At 49.3% G+C, this 27711-nt stretch overlaps 1 protein-coding gene across 2 annotated transcripts; it reads left to right on the plus strand.

The window, feature by feature from the left end:
* The first annotated feature begins 354 nt into the window (after nt 1-354).
* Nucleotides 355-27311, plus strand: CABP1 (calcium binding protein 1). 2 transcript variants are annotated; one of them, XM_072880664.1, is made up of 7 exons: nt 13670-13714; nt 18431-18607; nt 22264-22294; nt 22979-23122; nt 24412-24521; nt 24929-25076; nt 26863-27311. In XM_072880664.1, the coding sequence occupies exons 1-7, from the start codon at nt 13670-13672 to the stop codon at nt 26886-26888; spliced, it is 681 nt and encodes a 226-aa protein (XP_072736765.1). In that variant the 3' UTR covers nt 26889-27311. The 2 variants fall into 2 exon arrangements, with proteins under 2 accessions (XP_072736764.1, XP_072736765.1); XM_072880663.1 differs by lacking the exons at nt 13670-13714; nt 18431-18607 and adding an exon at nt 355-957.
* The last annotated feature ends 400 nt before the right edge of the window (nt 27312-27711 follow it).

The raw sequence follows: 27711 nt of genomic DNA on the forward strand, positions 1-27711 counted from the left end.
GCCCGCCCGCCGCGCTGCGGGAGCGCCGCCCGCCGCCGCCGCCCGCACCCCCTCGGCGGCGCCGCTTCGCCTGCCGGCGCGCCCCGGCCTGAGCCTGAGCCGGCCCCGGCCCCGGCGGGGGGAGGCCCCGGCTCACCTGGAGAGGCGGCGGCGCGGGGGGAGCCCCGGCGGGGGACGGTGCCCGCCAGCCCCCGCCGGAGCGCCCCTTCCGCGGCCTTTGTCTGCGCTGTCACATGGGCCGCGGTGCGGGATTTAAGCGGGTCTCCGCAGGACATGCCGTGAGCGGCGCGCCGCAGCCCTGCCCGCAGCGGCAGCGCTCCGCCCGGCCGGGGATGCGGCTCTAGCGGCCCCGCGATGAGCGGCTCCTCCATGGCGAAAAGCGAGTCCCGCACTTCGCTGCTGAAGGCGGCGGGGAGCCGGAGGGCGGCGGGCGCCCAGCCCCAGCCCCGCGGCAGCCGCGCCTGGGACGGCAGAGGACAAGGCGGGCAGGCGGGAAGGGAGCAGAGCCAGGAGCCGCTCCCCGGGGAGCCCAGTGCCCGCAGGCCGCTCTGCCACCCGGGCGCCCGGGAGGACGGAGCGAGGGGCGCGGGGAAGCTGTCACATGGACGGGGGGAGAGCCAGCCGGAGCCGGCGGAAGGAGGTCCAAGGAGAGGCAGCGGCAAGGAACCGGTGCGGACATCCAGGCACCACCACCACCTCCCGCCGCACGCCAGCCACGGTCACCCCCAGGACCAGCATCAGCTCTCAGACAGGGATGGGGAGGAGGCAGAGGAGGACTTTTTCTTCAGTCACAGGCAGAGGTCCAGCAGAGAGTCCCTAAAGCTCTCGGAAGGCGCTTCGCCTCTGTCCAAATCCAGCAGCAAGTACTCCACCAAGTCCAGCGGCAGCGATCGGTCGGTGGAAGCGGACCCCCTTTTCCACCAGCTGCACCCCATGCTCAACTCGGTCTTCGGCCAGGTAAGGGGCAAAGCGCCCCTCGCCCCCTCCCCGCCTCCCCTCCCTCCCCGCCTGCCCTCCGCGCCCCCTCCTCCTGCCCGCGCACGGACCTTCGGCTCCGCGTTCCGGAGCCCCCGGGCGCAGCCCGCAGCTGTAAATGCACTGCTTCCTGGCCGCCCCTGCCGAACTTCTCCCGGCGCTGCGGCACCGCCGGCGCGCTGCGGGCCGGCACCGAGGAGGGCTCCGCGCCGGGGAGGGGGCGCGGGTCGCAGCCGCCCGCAGCCCCGGCCGCCCGCCCGCCCCGCCGGGCGCAGCGCAGGGCGCTCTCGGTGGTGCCGGCGGGGGAAGGGCCGGTGCTTTCCCTGTCGCCGGGGGAAGTTGTGGCTCTGCCTGCTGAGGGTGAGAGTCGGGGAAGCGGATTTTTAAAATGTATTTACTTATTAGATTCCATCTCTCTGGCTCCCCGCCTTGCTTTGCTGTATTTGTTTACATCTCCTTATGGTACATTTCTGTACAATCGGCATATGAATCATTTCTGATGGCAGAAGCTGTCAGGAGAAGGTAGTGGGGAGGACGACAAAAAAAATCCTGACCCAATTCCGAAGCCTTCCCAGTCACTATGTTAGGATGGAACAGATGCTTTCGGTGTTTGCAAGCGCTTTCGGTACAAAGCTGTTGCTTTTAGCTGCTTCTGGTAGTGAAATTACCCAACAGGGCTACCCTCTGAAAATGAAAAGGCAGAGGGAGACTGGCTCGAAATTTTCTTTTAGAGCCATTTAGGGATGTTACTGGGAGATGTAATCTCCAGGAAGATTAATGTAACCGCAATCTCCCAGAAGTACAATTATAGGTATAAGCCAGTAGCCTGGGTGGCTAAGTTCCAGCCCTGGAAGTGATTGATTAAACCAGAATTATGATTTATGGGGCTTGTTGTCGTTGGGTCTTTTTTTTTTTTTTTTTAAAGCAGGTTTGGTAGGCTTTGCAGGGTGCCCTTTCAAATTAAGTTTATGGAGAGAATGAGAAGAATTTTCGTAATTGGGTGGAAGGAGGTGATACACCCGTATCTGTTTAATCTGGTGTCAGGAAGTGTTGTCTACTTCTGTTCATCTTGACTTCTCCAGAGAAAAATCAAACCACATCTGTTCTCCTCAACAATTCTGCATCCTCACCAACAGTCTGTTATTTATGAATGTTATGGTTGTGTTTAATGCGGAACGAGTATTACCTTCCCTGTGTCAATGGTGTACCAGAAGTCTAGATGAAAATTTTGTAGTAGCAAATAAGGAAGGGCCTGGCGAGCAGCTTGGTGCTCAACCAGGTTACAAAAAGCAATATTCCGGCACCAGGCTCTGAAATCTGTGGGCTCAGCTCTGACTTGTGCTGTCCCTGTAGTTCTGAGGAAAGTGAAGACGTATCTGAGAACAGATTTTAAGTCTATGGAGCTGTACGTCCCCAAAGCGTCAGAAATACAAACAAATCCATGCCAGGGCTTCCACTCACAGAAAGCTCTCTGGTTTTGAACTCAATCCGTACCTGAATGGCATCTTTATTTTACCTGCTTCGCTGCTTGCATTCCAGTCTCATAAGACACTTCTGAAAGCCGTAAACTTAGCAACGTTTAATTGCAGTGTTGACAGATACAATTCTAGTTTTCATCCTTTCACTGGGTACATTGCACCAGTGCTTATAAACAAACACCAACATCTTTCTTTTAGAGCATAATATTATTTATTCCCAGTTCTCTCTGTATTCATCTCTCGCTTGCTATGTTTGAAGTAACTATGAGAGAACGACCATCTAGTGGAGATTTTAGGACTGGCTTTTAGGAGTGGGCTGTACAGGGGAATGTGGGATATACAAAGAGCGGGTTACAGGAAGAGAGATGTGAAGATAATTTTGCAGTGATATCAAAATCCTGGGATGAAAAAAGGCCCAACGATAAGAACTGTGGAAATTCTGTCATGGAACTGAATGACGGAAATTTTGTTTCTGTGAGTAAAGAAACAAATGCTAAGCATTGTGTAAAAATGTGAGTAACGTTTTGAGACAGGCAAGGACTTAAACCTGCAGGAGCCCAAGTTCCAGCCTGGGCTAAGGCAGGGTCACAGGTACAGATGTGTCCAGGATTGCAGTATAAGGCTGCAGGTGCTGTAACACCAGTCTGCTCCACATTGTAATTAGAAGAGAGCAACAGCTCAGCAGACAATTTATTTAATACAAGAACTTCTCTCCAGCCCACACAGCCCACTGTGAAACAGTTAAAACAGTAATTTTGCAGTACATAGAAGGAGAGGAGCACAGCGATGCATATCTGCAGCAGCAGAGCACTGTGGTCCAGTGGCACCAGTATACCTTGTCCCGGCTCTACAGATGTGGAACACCACCCTGTTGTTCCACAGTGGTGCAGTGATGTGGTCGCAGATGCAGACGCTACAGTGGTACAATCAGATATGCAGAAAAGATTGCAGGGATGACTTCACGGAGGATGTCATTATTGCAGTAACAGCAAAAAGGAGCAGCCCAGGACTACAGGGCTGTGTCTGAGGGAGACAGATTTGTAGCTGTGCAGAAAAAAAGACAGAGTGAAGGCAGAAGTGCTGTGTTTACATAACCAGCACAGCAATATAGTGCACTGTGGGTGTGTACTCCAGGAGAATGCTAAGATACTGCCAGGATACAGGATGCAGTGATATTTTATTAATTAGGCTCATGCTATATTGGTGCAGTGATGTTCTAATATAATAAAGCAATAATACTCTTTTAGGGCATTTTACCATGTTGTAATTGAGTGGTACATGAATTAACAAATGTAGGGTAGTGTAATGATGTATTAGTATAAGCCAGGATGTCATCTTAGTCTAATGACATGTTTGCACACTGGGTCGGCAAGGCAGCTGCAGAAAAGCACTCTGCTGTGGAGTTTATACCAGGTTAGCATGCAGTGCCGCACAGCACTGAGTGCCTGGAGAACACAGCACTGACAACACAGTGGTGTGGTAACGCAATCCTGTGGCAGAACAGAGATGTGATACTGGTGCCATGTGGTAGGAGTTTGGCAGTGCACGGGTGTGATAATTGTGTAGTGTTGTAGCCTGACAGAAGAGTTTTAGCAGTCTAATGATGTAGTAATACAATATTCCAGACGGGAGCTATTCTATACAGCAGTGATTACTTCTGGTGTGATATTAGGAAAGGGCTGTGCTGATCTGACAGCACCGTCCCGCTGTACCAGAGGGCAGCCAGTGCGATGTTACCACCGTTGCCGCAGGTTTGGAAGCACGGCTGCGAGTTACCACGAGGGCAACTCCACAGACTGACACGGTGACAGAAGTGCAGCGTGAGTATGGGCTGGTTATACTACGCATGTGCTAGTGAGGCAGCACCGTTTTAAAGTGGCCCTGCAGCAGCGGTAGCTCAGTGCAGTGTGAGAGCAGTGCAGTGACTCACAGGTGTAGTTGGCAGGAGATGCATGTGGGATATTGCAGCAAAGTGGGAAAGTGGCGAGAAAAGGGAGTGTGGGGAGGGCGTTTCATAAAATTTTGGCCTGGTAGCAGGATAGTGATGGAGTGTCCAAGTGGTAAAGGAGTGTCGTGGAGCAAAAAGGAGCATGCTATCATCCCTGCAGAGCAGTATAGCATGGTGGTCCTATAGCGCCTATAGTGTGGCTACACGACACAGTTTAGCAACAGTGCAGTAGCAAGCATTTGCACGTCCATAACAGCAGAGGAGCAGTGATTCCCTCGGCAGCCGGGATGGCGGTGAGGTGGCAGCCTGGCAGCAGGACAGAGTTTATTGATGTGACAACAGTAGCAACAGCAGCACGGAGACTGGGACAGCAGTGCGGTGGCAGCAGGGACCGCGATGCAACAGTTTTGTGGCAGCAGGACTCCCAGGGCAGCGGTGATGCAGCAGCTTGGCACCAGGCTTGCGGCACAGCGCTGTACAGGTACTGCGGCACAGAAACCCGCCAGTTCTCCTTGCTTCATTCTTCCTGTGCCACAGCGTTGGCCTAGCTGGCACCTTTAAGAAGAGCTTTTTCCGGGCCTTTGCTATACAATATTAATTTGCAAGTGATCCTGCCATGTGAGACCTGACCATTTTCAGAGCCGTTTAGCTTTCACACCCTGCCTGACTGTTAAATTTTTCAGTGAAGTGATTCCCCAACAGTTTTCTGTCAATTGCCTCTGGTAGCATGGGGATCAGAGGGGTCAAACAATGCCATAGGGAATAATTAAATATTTACAGGCTTCTGCTGTTAGCACTGTGGCCAAAGGGGCTTTTGTATTTCTATTTGTACAGGGAGTTAAAAGCCTCTCCTATCTGCACCGTCTCCCATTCCTGCTTTAACGTCAGCATCCACATTACCATTAAAATAGGGAAGGAATCTTTCTGCGTTTCCTGTATCATTTTCCTTTTCTTGTCCTGCTCCATCTTCCTTTACTCATGGGCTTTAGTTCTTCTTAACAGGTCTTAATGGACCTTACAGCTAACCCGGATAACGGAACTGGCCCTGTTTTGGGGCAGGATGTGTCCCCAGGCTGCCTGCGTGGGAAGCAGGTGTCAAGAACATTCTCCTCTAAACCAGCCAGGAGCGGGTAGGGAAAAAGTGCCTTGTCCACCCTCTCACCCTTCTGGTCTCCTCATCCGCAGGATGACCTTGTTCCCTCCAATGGCTTCAGCTTCAGCTGATTCTAACGGGAGTTTTGCCCAAGAGCAGGGCAAGTTGCTGCATCAGGACCATGCTTGGAGCTCTGCCAGCGGAGAGCCGGGGAGCCCCGGCCAGCCCAGCCGAGGGAGAGTGGTTAATAGCTCAGTACTGGAAGTCATCAGTTGCCCCCGTGTATTAGCGAGGGAGGCTGCAGCGCGTTGGGCTGTGCTGGAGCGGTGACGCCAGCGACGGAAACTTTTGGGTGTCATGCTGTGGGATGGCAAAGGTGAAGGTGAAAGGTCTGGGTGCGCAGGTGCTCGTGTGCTGTGTTGTACCATGCTGTAAGGCAGGTGAAGCAGCGGCGTGTCACGGCTCGTGGCAAACTGAGGACAGTCTCTAACAGCTACTCATTTACCATGTTAAATCCACACAGTCATTTGGGGTGAACAGACTTCTTCTGGCTCAAAATGACCAACTGCCATAGTGATGCTGATCCCATTACGTAGTCTTAGCTTGCTGGTACAGAGCGTGGGTGCACAGGTTGGGAGGGAAAAAACCCAGAAGAGACACCGCATCCTCCCCCGACTTTTTCTCCTCTTTTCACGGCACTTCTGAAGGCTTGTTCCGGCCCCAACAGGGTCCTCAAAGGCCGCGGAGAGGGAAGGGTGTCCCCGGGGCCGCAGGGGACACTCCTGCAGCCGGCGGTACGCCCCGAGCTGCAGCCCTGCCCGGCCGGGTGCTGAGGCGGCCGGGCCCGCCGGGGCTCCCCGGCAAAGGCCGCTGTGGACGGCAGTTCACAGCCCTTTTCTCCGCCGCGGGGCGCGGGGGACCCTCCCGCGGGGCTCCCCCGGGACATCGGGGCAGCAGCGGCTCCGCCTGGTGGGCCCCGGCCCCGGCCCCGGCCCCGGCCCCGGCGCGCTCGGCGGCCCCAGGGCGCCCCCTGCTGCGGGCGGCGCCGCGCGGCCCGGCCGGCTCCTCCCGCGGGGCCCCTTCGCCGGCCGGCGGGCCCGGCTCGGCACAGGCACGGCGGGCCCTGGGCACCCCGGGCCTGCCCGTGCCGCCGTGGCTTGGCCTCTGCCCGGTCGCCGGGCCGCCCGCTGGGTGTGTCAGACCCGGGGAGAGCCCCGTGGTTCCCGTCACGTAGGCGAGAGCCGGTCCGGGCGTCCTGCTGATCGCCAGGCGTGTATTCGCAGGGGTCCGGGTACCAGCGTGGGGCTCGTGTGGCCTCCGTGCTTCCATCCCTGCATGTGTTGGCACAGCCCATGTCCATGCATGTAGCCTGACATAAAAAGCCTTCGTATACATGTCTTGCCTGTATACACGCAGCCCATACGTGTGCAGCCTCTGCTAAGTCTTCTCTGTGGCTATGCAACAATCTCTGTATATGCGTATGCATTCCTGTGCTGAAAAACGATCGGCGTATGTGTACAACCCTGCCTGCTGACACCCGCCATACCTTCCAAGGTACGTCTCACCTGTTTTCTGTATGTAACGGACACAGACGCAGAAAAACATTGTTCCACTTGAGCACATCCACTCAGCTCCCCCCTTGCTCAGCTTGGAGAAAAATTTATCACATTTATTGCTTGTAAAGAGCTTGAAGGATAGGAGCCAGACGTACAGAATCACTGAGGGGCAATGGATAAGCTTCCTGCCTGCAGTGGGTTTGCCAGCAAACATTAATCTTTGTCAGTGATTTACTTTTTAAACAAATCTGTTTTAAAAGGATATGGAAAGACATCAAAACAAAACCAAGCTAAAAGAACATTCATTAAATATTCCGTTCATGAAATATACAGCAGCATGATCTAATGCACTGAAATACACAAACCTTCTGGTTAGATTCAGCTTATTATTGAAAGATTTTCTTCTCTCAAAAGATAAATTAATCATCATTTAAAATAGTCCACTGCGCATTCCTTCAACCTATACCGCCTTGATTTTTGTTTCATGCAATATTGGGTTTAAATAAAGTGTCAGGGAAGAGTTTAGCTTTAGATGTAGTGGCCGGGCTGCAGGTTTGTCAGCTGAATTAGCGGTGGTTCTTTGTAGCAGCCCAGCTTCAGTAACTGTTTTTCCCTGATGAGTCCATGAGTGGTATTGATTTCCAATAACAAGCAGCTATATGGTGTACATCCAGTAAAAGATGCCTAGCTAACTTTGGTCTCTCTTTCAATAATCCTCTGACATTCCTGTGACCTTAGAGAGCAACAGCAGTGCCCATGAACTTGAGTAATCCTCCAATTTCAATCAAATGCCCTGCTTAGAAATAAAGACAAACAGCTGTCGTAGCTTGTATGGTCATATTTAGTTTTTTAGTAGCTTTCTGCACCAGCATAAGACCATGAACTTAACAGTATCTATGAATGAAGTCGTTAGCAATATTCTAATATTTCTTCCACCCATTCCTCCCCTAGAGTACTTTGCACCTTGCAACTGTCTTTGGAAAGAATATATAGCATTGCTTCATCCCACACAGATGAAATACATTCTCTGCTCTTGGAAGGAAACAGGCAACCGTGTAATGTTGTAAGGCATCATGTCACAACGGCTGAAGGCAGGAAGTAGAAAATTGCCAGCAACCCCCCTGCATTCTGCTGAAATCATGCAAAAAGGGTTTAGGTAGTTTGTGACCAGCTGTGTTGAGATGTAGCCAGAGATCTCATACTGGGATACGCAGTGTGATCCTTCTAAAGGTGCTGTCAGATCCGTACTCAAAATAGAAGTGAGGCAGACCTCAGTTTTATAGTGGCTTATCTCATGTAATGCTACAGGTTGGTTTGGAGTATTTGGTTAGTAGTGGTTCCCAGGCCTCTGCTCACCTAATAATCAGCCACGCTTTCTGTAGCACCTCAGTGTGCCAGCCAAATACTGACCCCCTGTCCCTTTTACTTTGAAAGAGGTGAGGGAGCCAGGGCAGAATTAGCTGCTTTTGCAGTAGTCCCAGATGGACAGAGAGTGATTCACAATTCTCATACTCCTGAGCAAAGGGAAGGGACCGTGTAAGGTTTGTTTTAAACAATCTTTGAACTGCGTATACATGGCAAATTGTCACAGCAGCTTCTGGGCTGTCAAGCTTGTACTTGTCTTTTTGTAGCCCATTGATGATCTTGAAAGCAGAGAATATCCACAACACATTGTGCTCTGGCCAACACATCTCCTGTGCAGGGACTTGGAAGTTGGGCTAGTGCAAAATACGTGGACCAGATCTGCATGGAAGGTGTCAGGAGATGGCACATTCCCATATCTTTTCATCTAACGCAGAATAAAGCTAGCTAATTACAGACAAAGCTGTTCTAAACAGAAGTTGACAGTCCAGGCTTTGTGCCCTTGAGAGGGATGGAAATATCCTTGGTCTTTTTAATAACCTTTCTGTTGTTTGTGATTGAATATGATCCAATTGCTCTAATGGAGGAGAATATTATGCACAGCATGAGTCAGCAACACTTTCTTCCTGGAACAGCTGACAGCAAAGAAAGTTCCCAAACTCTCTGCAGAAATATTCCTCCCCCCAGACGAGGATCTGGACTGCATCTGCCAATACCTGCTGGTGCCTACCCTTGAGATGGACCTGTACTTGTCTGACTGGAATATGGAACCATCCAAGGTTCATTTGAGGTTAGAAGACACATCTCGATGTGCAGCAAAAGCACTCTGGAGCCCGACACAGAAGAAGAGAGGGAAGCCAGTTGCAGAAGTTCGGAATGCCTGTGCATGTTCCAGTGGTCAGGAGCTTTGAAATGAGGCACTTGACAGCACTGGCAATGGGAGGATGTTAACAATTCCAAATGCTTAGGCTCAACTGAGGTCATCCAGTAAACAAGACTGGGTTGTTTCTTGTAAAATACAGATCTATAGCCACCAGCTAAAGGGTGGTTGGGAGCAGATTTGAAAGCTACTAATCAATACGTGCATTCGCCACTCTGTGATAGGAAAAAAAAGACCAAAAATTCTTGCCCTGTTAGGATAAATTAAATAAGGTGGCATATTTTAAAATACTAAATCTTCAAAGCATGCAATGGGCTTTTAGGTAAAACTATGGACTTCAGTGAAAAGATGCTAGGAATGAGTTTTCCCTGCTTTACTATATACTCCCCTCAGAGATTAACCCCCCTACCTACTCACATTGCCCTGTTGCAGTGTTTGTGTAGTGTTAAGAACAACTATCTGATATAATGTTCCAACAAGTGAAAGACCGTGCACTGAAATGGGCCTGGCATCTGAACAGTCTCCCTGTACAAATCCATACTGCCACTGGAAATTTTTGCCAAGCAAAGCTACAGTCTGATAAGCGATCCCAAGTTTTGGATTGACTTTTGTTCTTCCTGTTGTGGCTGTTGGATATTTGCTGCCACTGGATAAAGTTTTTGGCAGCTACCAAGTGATTAGCTATGGTGGGATCCAACATTTTCCTATGGAATGAGCATTTCTGCCAAAGGTGCCAGCCCAAAGCACAGCACTGCTGCTTTTTAAAGAATCCAGACATATTAAACCACCTAAATCACTCCCTGTTCAATGCCAAGTCACCCAGCCTCCTCCCTGCTCTGTGCTCAGGTCAGTCAACGTGCCAAACGCTTCTTTCCCGTGAGCTGACACCTCGCTTTGTGCCAAACCACATCCACTGAGGTCTCTGCTCTCCACCTTGGACCTCAGGGGACAGGAAGGGATGTGGGCCCATAGGCAAGGCTCGCATTTCACAAAGTTCCTACCGATTTTTAGAAAGTTTATAACAGAGTCCCAGACCTTAAAAGAACAGTGTGATTGCCACAAAGAACAGTGTGGGAAAACCAGTATACATGCATGTGCAGCCCTCCCACACGCATACTGACTACCCCAGATATAGGCATACCCACAGATCAGCACCTACACACAAATGTTTTTGACACACTTATTCTCAGCATCCTGTTCTCTTACAGCAGCCTCAGTTGGAGGAAGGGGGAAAATATGTTCCTTCTAACCTAATCTTCTAATGACCTTTCTGCCAGCTCCACTTTCCTGCCTATTTGTAAGCTGCCCATGGTGGTGATGGGAACAAGATCCCAATGTAGAGGGTGATTTTCCTCCTCAGAGGTCAGCAGGGTCTGTCTGCTAGATTGTGATGTGCTGCCCAATTGCTCTTAAGAGATTCAGGGTAAATAAGGAGATAAGAAAATTGTTTACAATCTCTTCTCTTGGGCCCCTTGCAGCTCTGCCAGAGTTCTTGCAGAGTCAAAGGACTGTGACTGTGCTGCAAACCTGGTGCAAGTGGGCTCCCATCGCCTCTCCCCTTCCTGGATTGCAAACTCCCTGCCAAGCCTGGCAGCAGGTCTCAGCCCTCTCACTCTGCCCTGCACGTTTCCTACAGCTGCCTGCAACTGCAGGGAAGAAAAGCAGGAGAGCAGGCAAACAGGGCAGCATGCCATGGTGGCTGGCTCCAAATGCTCTGGTACAAGCTAATATTTAGAGGGTGACCATCTCAACTTTTGTTGAGAGGCTTTTAGAGCTCTGTAAGACACACTCAACGGCTGTCTTCCAAAGCTGTCCCGTGGCAGTCTGGGGGCTGTGATGGATTCTCCTGGCAGGAGACGTCGGACTCCCTTGCTCTGCTCCCTCTCTCCAGCAGGATGTGGGAGACAGGCACTTCTCAATTGCAGGGCGTTCCTGGCCTCCATGCTGCCTGTCAAGGGGAGATTCATTAGCAGCAGGGAGGTGATTCTCTCTCCTCTCTGCTCTGGAATTGGAGTCGTTTGTCTCAGGAAGGAGCCCAGGCGCCTCACTTGATGTGTGGCAGCTTCTGCTCAAGGGAGACAAGCACTTCGTCAATAAACAAGGAGCCTGGGGAATGGCTCCAGCTGACAGAGGACATTATTAACGACCAGCACTTTGGCCGAGGGTAGATCAGCCTCCCATTAGATGCTTTAAGAGGGAAAAGAGAAATAGAGCTAAAGATGACAGTCTTGAGAGGAGCTGGGAGTTTCAGCATCCTCCCGCAAAATCCCCCACTGTGAGGCCCAGGGCTGGCACAGCCCCCAAGGAGTGACTGCATATTTCCCCAGTGTCAGGCGTCTTCCAACTGTGACAGCAGGAGACAGGCCCAGCTCAGGAACAGTTTCGCTTTCCAGCCCACCATGGGTGGGCTCTGTTATGGAGGTCTTCCAGACCAGAGCTGCCCCATCCCCTCTGTCCCTCTCAGTCTGCCCTGGGTACAAGGGGTGTCTTCCAGTATCTGCTACTGCAGCTTCTTGCTTTGGAGGACCTGTGGTCCTTTGTGCAGCTCCTTCCCAGGCCATGCAGTGAAGAAGGCTTTGAGGGGATCTGAGAGGAGGCTGTTCCACTGCCTTCACTCTTGGGAAGTGGTTACTACAAGGAAGAGCAAGAAACACCATCACGCATGGCCATGCACTTCTGGCTACGACTAGAACTGGAGAAGCTGTTGACTCTTGTCATGGTTGGACTCCTAAACTCATCTCCTCAGGTGGAAGAAGCCTCTAAGCTCTAAAGCAACTGTTGATTCACCTTACAATCATACTTAATTTGCCACAGCATCATCAGGGTGGAAGCAGACAAATCCCTGCTTTGTTGTGACATTGATAGTTCGTCCTTCTCTGTCCTACAGCCCTAGAGCTGCCAGGAGAGCAAGTCCTTGGCTCCTGCACAAAAAAGCATGTGATGCAAGTACTCAGCCCATGGGTTAGGTCTTTGTAGAGCCTTTTGTTTGGAACCACACTCGCAAAGAAAGTTGTGAAATCTTTCAGCTGAACACCTGAGTGTCCAGCCAGCCTGCTGCATAGACAGGGTGTAGGATCAGTGTCATCTTGGTCTTCACAGTTCTTGAAGGAAGTAGTTCTTCATGTCATGGCTTCTTATCACTGCAGAGCTGCAGCTGTGGTGGCTTCATAGCTAAGGGTGCATTCACTATCCTGTTCAGATCCTGTTGCCTGGCTGTGATGGTGAGTTTTTAATGTAATTTAAATCTCTTTTCAGACTGAATGCTCTTATGCTCAGCCTGACATCAGAGGAAAATGTATTGGGGACTCATCCCTTCTTTCAGAGATTATTCTGTTGCCACAACAGGCCTAAAGTCCAGAGTTCAGAGCTGGCTCTAGGTTTAGGAGCCTCTTATTTATTCCAGGACTTGGGTGCTTGGAAATGGAATGGATGGATCTGATGTCCAAATTCTTTGCTCCACATTATCTAGCCTGGGGCTGTTCAGATTCAGGATTCAGGTGTGAGCCCATCTTTGGCAGACTTGCGCAGGTAAACCACCAGTTGATTTCTACTTGCAGAAAGCAGGAAAAACTTTACCACAAGACTGGCTCAAGGTCTCTCCCTTGTGGTTAAAAATTACTATCCCGGGGCTGAGAGTGTTGTAGGGTCCCTGGACTGCTGCCTCCAGACTTGCTTCCACCGTGGCAGGAAGAGAATGAGGGACTTATAGGTCTGCTGGTATTTATAAGCTGAAACAGGTCCCACCCAGATAAATGGTCCATTTCTGCTCCGAAACGAGCTCTGGACTCTGCTCCAAGCCCCTAAGTGGATTGCCTTCTGGCCAGCCTAGCTCTCTGGTGATTGAAAAGCCAAGAGGAGTTAGAAGGGGGGTGGGTAGGGGTGCGATGTTCAGAGGCTGTGTGGACCCAAACTAGCTGGATTCACTGAACTCATCACTGAAATCACTTCTTGCGGTGCCTCTCCGTTTTAATTCTCCCTGAATCAGCCCTCTCCCATGAGTGAAACAATCTTGCCTGCAGATTGAGGGGGGGTGGGAGGGATTTGAACATTAATCTGATGTAGATTATACATCCGCCTCCCTCTCTCTCTCCTTCTCACTCTCTCTCCCTCTCTCTCCCTCTCTTTCTGTCTGTTTCTCTCCCCTCCCTCTCCTTCCTGCTTCATCTCTTCAAGAAAGTGAACATAAAGTAAAAACACGGAGAGAGAGAGGCAGAGAGAGAAAAAGCTCCCTGAAGAGGGAAGCCCCAGCAGCCAGTAGCTGTTTGGATTTGCCTGGCGCTGCCTTTCTTGCTTTGCTCCCAAGGAATACCTTTAATGGGATCAATTGCTTCAGTTCCTTTATAACCAAGTCCACCGGAAAGGCAGACTCAACATATTATGGGCAACTGTGTGAAGTCTCCACTGAGAAACCTCTCAAAAAAGGTATGTTCCCTGAATCAAAGTGCGTTGTGCATTTCCAGCCCTGCTTCTTGGGATGGGTGACGTCGTGGGCAGATGGGAACGGGAGGTGGGAGAAACGTAGAGATGTGTGCGAAGGGTTCAGCTCTCTTCACCAGTCTTTTTTTGTAAGAGCTGCTTGTGCAAGTGCAGCCGTTAGAGCCCAGGATGCTGGGTGCCACAGCATGTGTGTAAATAAACGTGTGTGTATGCATGCACATGAGCAGGCTTGTGTCCTGCTCTGTGTGTGTGTGTATAGCTGTCCTCTGGGTACGTGCAAGGTTGTGCTTGTCGATGTGCACAGTATGCGGGCACACATCTTCTGTACGGGCATCTTAATGTATGTGTATATGTGTGAGTTCGTGTGTGTGTGTGCATGTGCTTCAGTTGAGAGGTGTCTGCATGAGTCTAGTCATGTGTGTCATTTCTGTAGGGACTTATATTCATGTACATGTGAATGGGCGTGTATCTGTATGTATTCCTGTTGGGGTGTAAGAATATGCACACCTAATGAGCCCATCTGAAGTATGTGTGTGTCCTCCGTACGCATCCTGAAGTGCGTAAGCAGGCATGCAATGTTTGTTGTGAGTGTAGAGGGGGGGAATGTGTGCACATCACACATGCATCCCTGCTTGTATGGTGCTCTGTGTGTGTGTATACCTGCTAGTGGATGTCCTCACAGAAGTCTGTATGTAGACATGCGTCTATTTTTATGTATACCCATCCTTGCGTATGCACACATCTAGTTTTGTTGGTATGTGTTTGGGTACAGAAGCATGTTTTTCCCTGTGATCTGTTTGTCCATGCCTCTGTTTGTGAGTGGATACACTGGGCCCTGGCTCTGTGTTCATGCATCATGTCGCATGTCAGCACGGCCCATATGTCTACATGCTTGGGCCCAGCTGGACTTCATCTGCGAGCTGCCATGTGTATCTGTCAGGCTTCGACCTGTGGTCTGCTCTGTGCTGAGGTTTTACAGTGATCCCAGGATGAATTAGATTCAGGAACAATTCTGCTGTTAGGGACTAGATTGAAATGGGAACGACGTGCCCCAGAAATATTTCTTGTTTGACTGAGGAAGGTCTTGCAGCACTGTGTACCTGTCAGCAGCACGGTTCTCACTTAGCATTGCTGCAAATGTAATAACTCAGCAAAAAGCTATGCAATTCACTCCTCGTAAATGAAAAGGTTATGCTAGGCATCCGAAGTATTGCAATGAGGAGCTACCTCTGTGGAGACCTTGCCGACAGCAAAACGCCACTGCCATCAGGATGCTCCACCCAGGAGACCTTGCCACCTGGAAAAGCTCCCCTGGGAGGGAGCTGCTGGGGAGAGGACCTCCCTAGCAGGGAGTTTCTTCTGGCTGGAGATTTGCCTCTTCTGTGTAGAAACACAGTTTGCTTGTTATGTTGTCTGCTGTAAACAAAGCCAGTAATGGCACAGTGCTGCTGCGGGGGGGCTGGGATACACGAGAAGGGAATTCATCACCAAGCAGTTAGGCAGTGCTGAGACCAGCCCCTAGGTCAGGGTGACCTTCAGGGAGGGGCAGAAGTAGTTGAGGTTTACCCAAATGTTGCACATATGAAAAACCAACTTGGTTGCTTGTAGGTCGCCTCCAACTTGCAATAAAAGGAGTTGGCTGCAGCTGTGCTCAACATGATCAAGGCGATTGCAATTAAAGTCTGACGTGTGGCCAGGCTGCTTGAATCAAAATGGATTCAAGAACTTAGAAGCTCTGTGTCGTCAGTCTTTTAGGTAATTTATGCTTTCATTCCTAAAAGCTGCTTTGAATAATGCACTTTGTGCCTAGTTAGAAGGCCTGGGATGGCAGGACTAAAGAGAGAAAATTGCAAAGCTGAATTAGAGAATTTCTCAGACGTTGCTCCAGCTAGCCATGAATTAAGGTTTCGGGCACTCATCCTGACAGGTCCTGGGCCTCTGCCGTTCTTTTGATCACGACACACATGATTATAGTGGAGACTTTACAGATCAGTCTTAACATTGCACACCTTCACTTGGCTGTTTTATGATCCCGGTCTTTTTTCTCAGATGTTACCTTGGGCAAACTCATTTTGCTGAAATGGTAAAGAGGAGGGACTGTAGACAACGTGTGTGAAAGCTGCTCTTGGGTGACAGACTGTTCTCTTGAATACGTGATTTCAACCCAAAATTTGGGAGTCCCTCCCAGGCATCGGCTGGCTTGGTCTGGAACTGGCTGACGCGGAGGTACCTTGCCTGTTTTGGTGGCAATGCTCAGGCTTTGGCTCCACAACATCTGTTGTTGGCAGCTTCACTTTCCCACTGCCACAGCGTCCCCCCAGTGATCCCAGCGGCCAGCCTGGCTGCCTTTCCCTCTGAGAGGCACTGCAGTGAGGATGAAGAGGCCCCTCTGGGCTTGCTGCGCCTCAAAGTCCCTCTGACACCCAGTCGGGAAAATGAGGTGAATCCTGTTGTGCTTCTGCTGTGCAGAAAGGGAAAGCTTTGGCATCCATGTCCCTCGCTTTGCCACCCTTCACCATCACTACAGCCACCTCTAGATCAGCCCAGTCTCTTCCCTCTCCACAATCTGCTGGTCTGACAGCAAAGGGCCAGACTCAGCCAGGAAGCGTAGTGGTCCTTTGCTCGGGGAAGGGACAGGGAAAGCCTGAGCTCCCCAGTCCTGCCCTTGCGTTTTCCTTGTTGTGCACGCTGCTGTTTCCCCTGTAACGGGTGGGTGACGTTGCTTTGCCCCATACCCATATCACAGCTCCCTTTCTGGCTCTGCTGGGATGTAGGAGGAATGTGGTGGAGGGAACTTGTGGGGATACTTGCAGGAGAAACCTGGGGGGCTGCTGGCAGAGGGAACATCGAACGCCATAAATCCTGCCTGCAGCAGCAGAGCAGGGCAGGGATCCCCTGTCGGGATCTTGCTAAGGCATGCACCTTGTCGTCCTGGCACTGTGTCGGGCTGTCTGGTCAGGATCCTTGGTGGCTCTTGGCAACTGTTTCATCAAACTGGCAATCCCTATCCGCACAGGAAAATAATGGGATGACCGTTCTGTGGTACTGCTCTGAGGCTTGGTAATAAACTCTATTGACTGGAAGGGTCAGCAAACAAGGGTTAGGGGCTGTGGGGCCTTTGATCTTTCACGTGGCTTCACTGGAATTAAACACAGAACTGATGTGGGCTATTTTAAGTGATTCGTATTATTTGGTATATTAAACTGAAAAATGTGCCAGGAAATAAAGCTGATAATTTTGAAAGTACATTGCACTGATATCACAAAGCTATGCAGTTCAACACAGATGCCTTGACATTTAGCTGAGCTAGTAATATGCCATTTGTGGACGGATGCTCATCTTTCAGGTTTTTAAGGACAAGTGTCCTATGTGTCAGATTTAATCAGAGATAGATTTCTTCCTCATCCATGACTGCAACAAAAATGCTTTTCTGCTTCATCATTTTCTTTCTCCATGGCTTGCTCTTTGAGTTGTTTTTGTTTTGGTGCTTGATATTCACATGACATTATATATGAGCAGATTGGTGTAAGACTGTGTACAAAAATGCGAATTACAAACCATGTGTGCAATATAATAAGACATGGCAGACACAGCAAATAGATACAATAGACTCGGACAAGTATGAATGGGGCGTGTGTGTGTATCTGGTCTTTTAGCCTGAAAAAGCACCTCAGGCTTTAAGGAAAGAGTTAATAGAGACAATGACAATTGACAGAGCTTCTCTGATCTCCCCTGGGAACACTGGCTGTAAAAGTGGAATAATTCCTGAAGAGGAATCTGATGTATGATTAATGTTTATTCTATAAAACCAAGGGTCCTGTGGGTTGTGCTGGCTTTTTATAGCTGCATGGGAATATCAGGATAAGACTTTTCTTGCAGAGCCAGGGAAATGCATTTCTATAAAAGGAAAGCAGTGCCTCCTTATAAAATCCAGTGCTGGATTCTGTTCTGGAGCCCGAGCTTAGCAGGACGTGTGCACTTAGGAAAATGTGCAAATGCAAACAGACAAAAATGTTGTGCCTGTGCCTGATCTCCACTTTGGGACTGTCAGTGATTAGAAGAGGCCAGTGCAGTAACTGCCTGAGACCCTGAGGAGGTAACTAATTAGAAGTGGCACGGGGAGTCTGAGCCTGCGGTTGGCAGAGCCACCTGATGCTGTAAACGGCCTTCTAATAATATTATAAAGCGTGTGATGCTGTGTTGCTGAAATGTAACGCGGAGTCTAACGCAGGGTCTTTGTGCCGGCGCTGCCTGGTCTCCTGGGGATGCCTTGGCCGACTCGGCTCTGCCTGCAGCTTTGCCCTGGGCACAGGCTGGCACATGTACTGTTAGGTTGGAATGTGCTCGCCCTTTGCAGCTCATTCAAGGGATCGTTAACTCTGGGGCTGATAGTGGGAGCGTGGCCCTTTGGGCTTTGTCTGGGTAGATGTAAGCAGTGCTGAGAGTTTGATGTCGTTTCAAAGCGAAATTCTCCTGGTTGGTTGTACTTCTGTCAGCTTTTGAACATGAACTCCTGGACTTACTGCTTCTGTACAAATCCTAATAGGCTGGTGGGGGGTACGCAGCGTGGACCAGATGAAGGAAATTTAGCAATAATGTCTCTGCGAGGTGGTTCAGTAAAACTTCAGAGGAACGCCTGGGCGAGACGGGGAGGTAACACCCTCTGTTGTGTTGTTTGCTTGCTGCTGGTTGGCTGGGAAGATCCGCCATGAGGAGAAGACGTGCTATAAGGCTGTCCAGACGAGCGAAGAGGGGCCATCGGCTTGCGAGTACCAGGGTCCGCTCATGGTGCTGGCCCAGAACTGCGCCGTCATGCACAACCTGCTGGGGCCAGCATGCATCTTCCTGAGGAAGGGCTTCGCAGAAAACAGGCAGCCTGTACGTAAGTTACACCCAGCCGGGCGAGACACGCACAAAGCCACGTGGATGCGAGCCGGGGATGCGGAGCTGCCCGCATGCTCCGTCTGCGTGGAGCTCTGTAACCCCTGGCCCTGGGTTTCGAGCATCCCGGCTCCAGCTCCAAGTGCAAATACAATCACAAGGCAAATGTCTAACCCAAAGGATGTGCAGAGATAACCCCATGCATAAACACCAAGAAAGGAGGATTCTAAAAATGCAGCTATGGAAGATAGATCCAAGCCTACACTCAAGTAGGCATAATCATATGGACCCAGGAGAAGGACTTAGGACTTCAGGACTTAGATAATCATGTGGACTCAGGAGGAGTCCAGTGTTCAAAGCTGTTATTCCAGCAAGACATCCACATCTCGTTCACAGAGGTTCAGATTAGCATTTAAGGCCTAAATAGCCACTTAAATGCAAATCAGGGCATCCATATTGGGAACAAGCTGTCCCACAGAGATGCCCATATTTGATACTGTTCCTATCAGCTCACAGGGAGCACACTAGTACCAGCAGAAATAAGCATGCATCTGCCTCCTCACAGATACCCAAACACAATCTCTTACACGCTATCATACACAGCCCGACACTGCAGCAATCCCAGCCAAATAAACCAAAGAACATCAGTCTGTCCTCATATTTGCAAATAGTGCCAGACTACCAAATGCTATTACTCATACACACACAGATAAATAGCAAAACTACATACGTCCATCCCCAGTCACACCTATTTGCAACTGTGTGTTCATATGCATCCAATGTATGCATTTATATACAAAAAATAAAAATATGTGTTTGTATGTAAATTCAAATGTATATACCTGGACGTGTTAAATATACAGAAATACGCACCCCAGTATTGTATCTTTACAAGAAGTAAAACATATTTTTGCACATAAACATTCCTACAATAACATGAATTTAAAGACATACACAAACATATTATTAACACACTTTTTATGGATACGTATGAGTGAATATGTGCATTGTCAGATATTCAGCCAGTGCATTCCATGTTCTTCTGGTGAAACAAAGCTCACCCCAGTTACCTGAGACTCAGAGCTTTCTTGCCTCTGTAAGAAATCTCTGTCTTACTTGTGTGTTAATATGGTTATCTACAGCTGTAGGAGACACCTAGATCTTCATCTCTGAAACCTCTTCTTCAAGCAACAACCCAAAAAAGAGTCATTATTTGTCATTATTTATCAAATAGCTTTTGTTCTTCCTAACCTTCAGCCGCTAAGTGATCACATATTCCTTGGGCCAGTTCAGTAAAACACAAAACGTGATATTCTCACACAAGCACAGAGCTACCCAACATAGGAGATAGGTCCAGCTCTCTAGTGGAAGGCACACAGCTGGACAGGTATCCATTCTGTTTAGGCCCTGGAAACTCACAGCACCATAAGAAGTTTCCAAAATAGGATTAGTGATGTCTCTAACTACCCTGATGTAGAATAAGTGCATCTGATAAACAGCTTTACTTTTACTGACTCTCTAGACCAACAGGATTTATTGGGCATAGAACAGAAATAAATGACGGTAAGACCATTATGCATAATGGACTCTCTGAGGGTCACCTCTGCTCATATCCAGGATCTAAACTCTCTGAATAGTTTTATTCCTCTTTCCATATGTTCTCCAAAGGCTTTAGAGTGATTCAGCCCATTTCGTCCCAAGCAGTTTTCCTCCTTTATCATTTTAGGGGATCTTCTTTCAAATTTAAAACAGAAAACCTCTTCATGACGTTAGTTATCACTTGAGTCAGATTTTTGGAGGGACGTAAACCCTCCCCCTCCTTTTGCATTCGCAGTCTGTGGCTCTCTGATGGTAGAATCTGCATGTGCAAAGATATGCTCAGAGCCCTGCAAACGCAAATGCCTTGGTGTGCAAAATTAGAGCCGGTGCTGAAGCCCCCGTTTCTGACATGTGTCAGTCATGTCAGGTGCAACATGGTCTTCAGTGAGCGAGGAGGAAGATGGTCTTGTGACGACTGTGCTGGAGGAAGGCCTGGGTCCTACCCCAGCCACTCTCACAAGACAGCAGTTACCACGGGTGAGTCACGGCACCCTTTGCACTGTGGCGGTGGTAATCATACCCCTGCATCTGCTGCTGCGCCGAGCCGGCTGTTGGCACACAGCAGTATCTCCAGGGATTAATGTTTGCGAGCTCTGCAATGAGGTGCACAAGGTGTTGGCACTGATTATGGCTGGTTTTCATCTGCTATTTTATCTAAGGCAGGAGGGCAATAATGCCTCCTGCATCCGGTCTAAGGAGTTTGAATTGTTTTATTACTTGGTGTTGATGAAAGCAGAACAAATGGGATGACATGTTTGAAAATACCAGGTCTGTGAAGGATGAAACGGCAGAGCCAGCGTGCTCCGACAGTTCCATCCAGCACAGAGATGCCTCTGGGAAGGTTATGAGTGGCAAGCTGGTCATTTCTCTGGCACAGCCCACTTTTGCACAGACGTAAACCAGTGTGTGTCCTAGTTTGCTATGCACTCTGAGCAGCTGCCATTAGAGTTTCCAGAGGAGCCTGTGGTTAAATAGCAAAGGATCATCCTTCTCAAACTGATCAAGGGCACCGCCTCCAGGGACGTGTGGTGAGGCTGGAGGACACCTGGAAGGCAAGGAGAAACTCCCCATGGTTGAGGGGAAAAGCTGAGAGTGAGACGACAAAAGAGATCGTGTTTCTGTGTTTCCAAATTCTCAGATGTTTTGGATTTGCCTGGGAGCCATGAGAGGAATTAGAAAGGGCATTTAAACCAGAAAGCAGTGCATTTCCATGCTCATCTCTTCTTCCTGGTGCAGTGTTGGAATTTTCCTATACACTTTTATATCCTTCCCCTTCTTCCAAGAAATTCAAATTGGATGTTTGAAGTTGCAGTGTTTCCTGAACATGGTGAATCCTTGTCCTGTTTTGTTTGTAGATGACCTTGATGATGTATATGTTGTGTGTCTGCCTTCATGCCTGGTTTCAAAATGCTTGTATATGGAGTTGAGGCTGGGGGGAAGGGGGAAGTTCCTACCTTTCTGTGGGGACTGACTGTAGGAGATGGCGCTGGGACGTGGCTGTCGCTGTCCTGCCAGAGGACAGGGATCAAGCAGTGATCCAAGCAGACGATGGTATAGACCTGCTGGTTACAGGGACTGCTTCCAGCTGTTTTGATCTGGCTGTGTCAGTGGGAGCTGCGGTAGGAGATACCATCAGAGCTCTAGAGGAGATCATAACTCCTGCAGGGACAGTCTCTGCTCCAGGACTTGGTGCTGGGGAATGATGTAGGAGCTTCATGAAGGTGCTCATAGTATCATCAGGTGGGGAGGCCACATGTACTGCTGTGCTGGCCCAGGTCTCTTCTGTTTTGGGGGAGCACCTGTCATTGCCCTGTCCAGCAGACGAGAGGGAGAGGGGCTTCCACAGAAAAGTGTGCAGGCTAACACCCCTCCCGTTGGGGAGGAGAGCTGGGAAGCCTTGCTAGACAGTAGATGGTATTAAACATGTCATCACCTTCTTGTTTCTTCTCTCACTTTCTGGCTTGTCCCAGAACTGTTTGCACCAACAAGTGCTATTCTGAAACTGTGTTTATGGCAAGCAAACAGCTTTAACATAGTATGTTCTCTTTTTGCAGGATAGAGAACTGCGTCCAGAAGAAATTGAAGGTAAAATTTGTCGCTCCTTCTGTGTCACCTTTCTCCCTGCCCAGTGAAAACCTACTGGCTGGCCATTCCAGGTTGGCCCCCACGGGGTAAAATAATTTGGGGCAAATCAAGGGAGATGATTACTGGAATAATTCCTGGAAACCGCAGCAAAAGAAATAATATGTAGAACTGCAAGAGTGCTGACTGTGAAGGAATTTGCATCCATTCCAGCTTCGTCAGGGTGGGAGGATAAGTAAAGTAATGGGATATTGGCTGTCAAGGAACTGCTGTCCACCCCAGCTCCCACAGAAAGTGTTGTAGAGCATGATACAATAGTATGGCTCCAGGGAAGCTGTTTTACCTGCTAATCCCTACACTGAGGGCTATATAACATAGTGCAGGGGTAACAGCTGGGAAAACTTACTAGTTTCAGTTTCTTTAGGGAGTGCAGTTTAGCAATGATCAGGTTGTGACACTTGTAGTCCGAGCAAGCTTTTGTGTAAGGAATGGGTCAGCAGTGCTGCTGATAGAAGAGCTTAATATTGCTCCAGTCATTGCCTCTTTGCAGGGAGATCTGCTGGGAAAATATGGAGTATCTTAGGGAGTCTGGCCTCATAAAGTGCTGCTGATTCTGGGGAGGTTTCTTGGAAAAGGTATTTCAAGCTGTCACTGACAATATTGTTCTTTTTGGATCCACTCCCACAGAATTAAGAGAAGCCTTTAAGGAGTTTGATAAAGACAAGGATGGGTTTATTAACTGCAGGGACCTGGGGAACTGCATGCGAACCATGGGCTACATGCCTACTGAAATGGAGCTAATAGAGCTCTCCCAGCAGATCAACATGAACCGTGAGTAATATCCACACAGCTATACCTCCCTGTTGCTGCTGTGCCCTGCATCACTGCCTCGGGCTCTCTCAGCCTCCTGCTGTCCCTTTTCCTTCGGATTTCCCCCCCCCTCCTTTTGGTTCTCATTTTCACTCCCTATCATCTCTCCTGTTTGTTTGTGGTCCCTAGAAGTTGATGCCTTTGTTTTTTGCTTATCAAAGGGACCGTGTGGACTGTGCGGACTGTGCTGTATGGGAACAGTGAGTGGAAGGGTTGTCCTTTGTGCTTATGCTGTCAGGTATAAAACTGCCCTGGATGTGGGCAGTTAGACATCGGTGCACAGGTTGTGGGTGTTGTCATACCAAAGCTGTTGTCAGATGGTGTCAGACTGAAGAAAGAGCCTGGGAAGATGGAGATGCTGTGGTCAGATGGGTGATGGATGGGCTGTTCACTCTGTGGTGGTTGTTTGTGGATCTGCTGTGTGCCTGGGGATGGGCTGTGAGCGAGCTGTGCTGGCAGTGCCAGATAGGAGCATCTGCTGGAGTCATAGAAAAATGTGACAAATGTGTCCAGTTCACTGTAGCTGTGTTTGTGTCCCCTGTCTTTCACCATGATTTTTTGTTGCCTCTTGTCTGTGGCAGTGCAGGGTATTACCCTCAGCCAGGTGGGAAAAAGGATATTTAGTGCATGTTATTTCTGACACATGATGATGTAAAAAGGACAAGTTACTTGGTCAAGGGAAGGAAAACAGTTGTGACATATGCAACCAGTCACACACAAAAGCAGCTGATAACCCTGGCACACAAGTGCTTAGGAATTTGAGAGTGTTACTGTCACCGTTCAGATAGGGGACAAACAAGAAAAAGGACTAATACGATGAATAAACAGTTGGACATACATTAGCCACTGCTAATAGAACAAGACTCCACCACTGCTGCAGGGCACTGCCCAGACCATGCAGGAACATCATGCTGTGCCCTTGCTGTACCCCTTGGCACAGGCACGGCAGAGGGTTGCTATAAGCACTAGAATGATCAAGCCTCTAATACCTAGTACGTGATGCCATAAGGATGTGACAGCCCATGGCAGCCTAAGATAGAATAACTTGGGCTCATTCTGCCTAGCCCACAATCCAGAAAATGCAAAGACAGTGTAAAACTACCTCTGCTTTTCCTTCCGCTGTCCTGCACCTTCTGTGCTTTGCTTCCTGGAGAACCAAGCCCTCTCTGGGGCACACAGAAGTGCAAAGTGAGAGCTGCGCTTGGCTAACGTATGGAGTGCTTACACACAATCTTTCATCTTGTCCCAAGTGGGTGGCCATGTGGATTTTGAAGATTTTGTTGAGCTGATGGGACCAAAGCTGCTAGCAGAAACTGCAGACATGATTGGTGTAAAAGAGCTCCGCGATGCCTTCAGAGAGGTAAGTGCTCCCTACTGCGTGCCCCCCAGAGAGGTGAGCAACAGGAGACAGGAAAGAGAGAAAACCCACTGGGGAAGAGAAGAGGAGGAGGAGAGAGAAGCACAGTGGAAGACAGAGGAAGAGCCAAGCCAGGCATGAAACACGTGAGGAGCAGAGAAAGTCACTAAGATAAGGGAACTCTTGAGGCAAGGAAGAGGAAAGCTGGTGCAGACACAGCAGTTACGAGGGGTTTCTGAGGAGAAAAGACAGACTGGGTCCAAAAGGCACCCTAAGGAGGAAAAGGAGGACATGAAAGGAATGCAGGAAAAATAGGGCACTCAGGAGCAGGACAATACAAAATGCAATCCAGAGCAAGATCCGTTTCCATTAACTGTATTTTCCCTGCTGGTATTTTCCTGTACTTGCAGTTTGACACCAATGGTGATGGGGAGATCAGCACCAGTGAGCTGCGAGAAGCCATGAAGAAGCTTCTAGGGCAGCAGGTGGGCCATCGGGATATTGAAGAGATCATCCGGGATGTGGACCTGAACGGAGATGGGCGTGTTGATTTCGAAGGTGAGAAGGGATGAACGCTCCCTCTCCATCTGCTCTGGTGTGAGTCAGAGTTTCAGCTCAGAGGCGGAAGTGGAAGGGAAGATTTGCGTGCTCAGGGCCCAGGTATCTGAAGTATGGAGAAAAAATAAAACAAGATTTTTTTTTCCTAGTCAGCTGAGGAAAATGGAGAACATTGGCCCCCACAGGAAAATCCTCAGCTGAAGTGTTCATTTGTGTATCATCTCTTGCTGCATCTCAGTTTCAATGGGGTCTCCATAACTCTGTCATGGTAAGAGATATGTCCTGTCACAGAGAAGCAGATACTGGTGCACACATGCTGTGCCAGCCTTCTTTTTATGGGGCATTTGCCTTTCTGTTAAATCTATTGCAAGAGCTGTGAGGAGGCTGGATTGGTTTGGAGAATGCATTGCACCTTCCATTTCCTCTGGCTCACCTTGTTATCTGGGTTTATAGAGAATTTGTTTCTGTCCCTTTATGCCAGAAGATGGTCGCGTGCCAGATGTGCTCGCTAGGACTGCAGATATCTGATCTAGAGTGTCATGTTAAATCCTAGAGATAATTAATTTCTTCTTCCACTTTTCATGCCAGAAGGACTTGGAAAAGTAAGAATGGTTAGGCTACTATCCTAGCCATTAGCCATGGCAGGAGCAATATTAATAGAGCTCAGGGTTTCTGGCAAGGGAACCAGTTGATATCAGACAGCCAAGCAGATATAAGAGCTGGAAGGTGTGAGAGCATGGCAGGCTGCTTGTTTTCCTAATGCAAATCCAGACGTCCCTTCGCACTAAGGGTGAAGCACGGAACTACAGAATTAAAATAAAATTGACGTAATTTTTTTGGCTCGGAGGTATTCCTGGGTTTCCTACATGACAAGGAGTCTCAGTCCTCAGGATTACTGAAGCTTCTGAAGGCTTTGAAAATGCTAAAAAACTAGAAGTGTCTCCCTAGAAAGTATTTGGTAGCTGCAGTTGTTCTAATGCACTGGCTGATTACATGACAGTAGCTCTCCTTGTTTCCCACAGCTAAATTATGTTAGACAGCTAAAATACATGAAATGCTATCCCAGTATCATTTTCTCTGTGAGTTACTGCTTTCGTTGTCAAAGGACAGGTCCATCAATGGAAAATGAGAAGTCAAGGGGGTAATTTCCACTGCCCTCCTCTTTGCAGAGTTATTAGTTCCTCAGCAATTCAAGTGCAGAATGAAAATACATTTATATTTGATGGCATTTACACTCAATTTGCACAATTGTAATGGACTTCACAAGCTGCAGGGTAGTGAAGAAATAGATCCAGGGTATCCTTACAGTTAACCTGTATCTTTAAAAACAAGTCCATCATAGTAAACTTTTCTCTACAAAAATGCTGGTACCTACCAAAACACCAGTGCTTTCCCACACTGGTGTCTCTGTGAAATGGCAAGCTTACTAAGAAATCATACTGTGTTCCCAAAATTATAAATCAAGGTTCCCTGAAGTTACAGTAAAGGGAGACAACACTTGCTGTAGTGTCTCCCAAGGAGTTGCTTGTGCAAACAAGACTGGCTGGGAAGGAGTCCGAGGCAATGAATTGACCTGCTAGTGGGATCATATCACCATATCTAATTCAAGGAGTAAAGCCCATTTTGTGTGAGCTCTCCAGGGCCAGTCATGGAGCGGCACAGACCTGCTGGCACTGTGTGGACTCTCAGTTTCACCCTGGCTGCATGCTGTCTCCAGGGAATGAGAGCCGAGTTGGGAACCATGGATGCCTTCTGCTTCAGGGCTGTCTTTTTTTGTTGGTTGCAGAGTTTGTTCGCATGATGTCCCGTTGAAGATTATTCTCAGCTAAAGAAGAATCAGCACCTTAGAGAGGGCAGAAGAGGACCTAGATGGAGCATCTAGCCCCGATGTTCCCACATGAAGGTTTATCGGCTGGCTGCAATTGGGACATTGCAAGATGACCTGCTGCTCCTCCCTCATGGTGGTCCCCATGCCCCTCCACCCTTTCACACTGTGAAAGACTTGCAACTTCCTACAACTGGAACCATTCCTTGGAGATGATTGCAGGAAACTGCAGAGCCAGGACTTGCCATGATGCTTTCATGGGATATTTGCAACTTTAGACTCCTCCTCCCCAGCTTTATTCTCCCACCAGCTGCTGCAAAGCAAGAGCAGGAGAAATCCTCTTGGCTTGGTGGATGAGAGCAAAGCCATTGGGACTGGTGGCAGCCTCAGGGCGTGCTCTGCACTTCCTGGTTTCCCTTGGTGAACTGTGTCTGTGTTTGCTGTCTGTGTGTGTGTGTCTATCTGTGTGGAGTTATTTATGCTTCCCCAGCACATATTCGCATCTCCTGTGGTTATGTTTACCAACAGTAAATTCAAATACATGTCTTGCGGGGGGAAAGCGATAAATATGCACGCTGAAATGATGTGGAGCCTGGATGTCCCTGTGAGAGGTGGTGGCTGGGCTGGGAGAGAAGGGCTGCAGCAGGTGCACACCACAGCGTCTGCACCGGGGTCCAGAGGCAAGTCCTTGCTGCAGGAAGGGGAGTCACTGCTGGCCACTAAGCCTATGGCAGGGCTCTGCCCTCCCTCCTGCTGTCCTCACGGTGAAGGGGCCTGGAGGTGCCTCTCAATGAGGGCAGTGTGGAGGGT

Source organism: Ciconia boyciana, chromosome 15, assembly GCF_034638445.1.
Source record: "Ciconia boyciana chromosome 15, ASM3463844v1, whole genome shotgun sequence".
Taxonomy (NCBI): Eukaryota; Metazoa; Chordata; class Aves; order Ciconiiformes; family Ciconiidae; genus Ciconia; species Ciconia boyciana.

Bases quoted from the DNA above. Each gene is read 5' to 3' on its own strand.
- CABP1 (XM_072880663.1), top strand. From the start codon at position 355: ATGAGCGGCTCCTCCATGGCGAAAAGCGAGTCCCGCACTTCGCTGCTG. The intron at 958-22,263 runs GTAAGGGGCAAA...CTCTTTTTGCAG, and splicing joins TCAACTCGGTCTTCGGCCAG to GATAGAGAACTGCGTCCAGA. The intron at 23,123-24,411 runs GTGAGTAATATC...TCTTGTCCCAAG, and splicing joins CCAGCAGATCAACATGAACC to TGGGTGGCCATGTGGATTTT.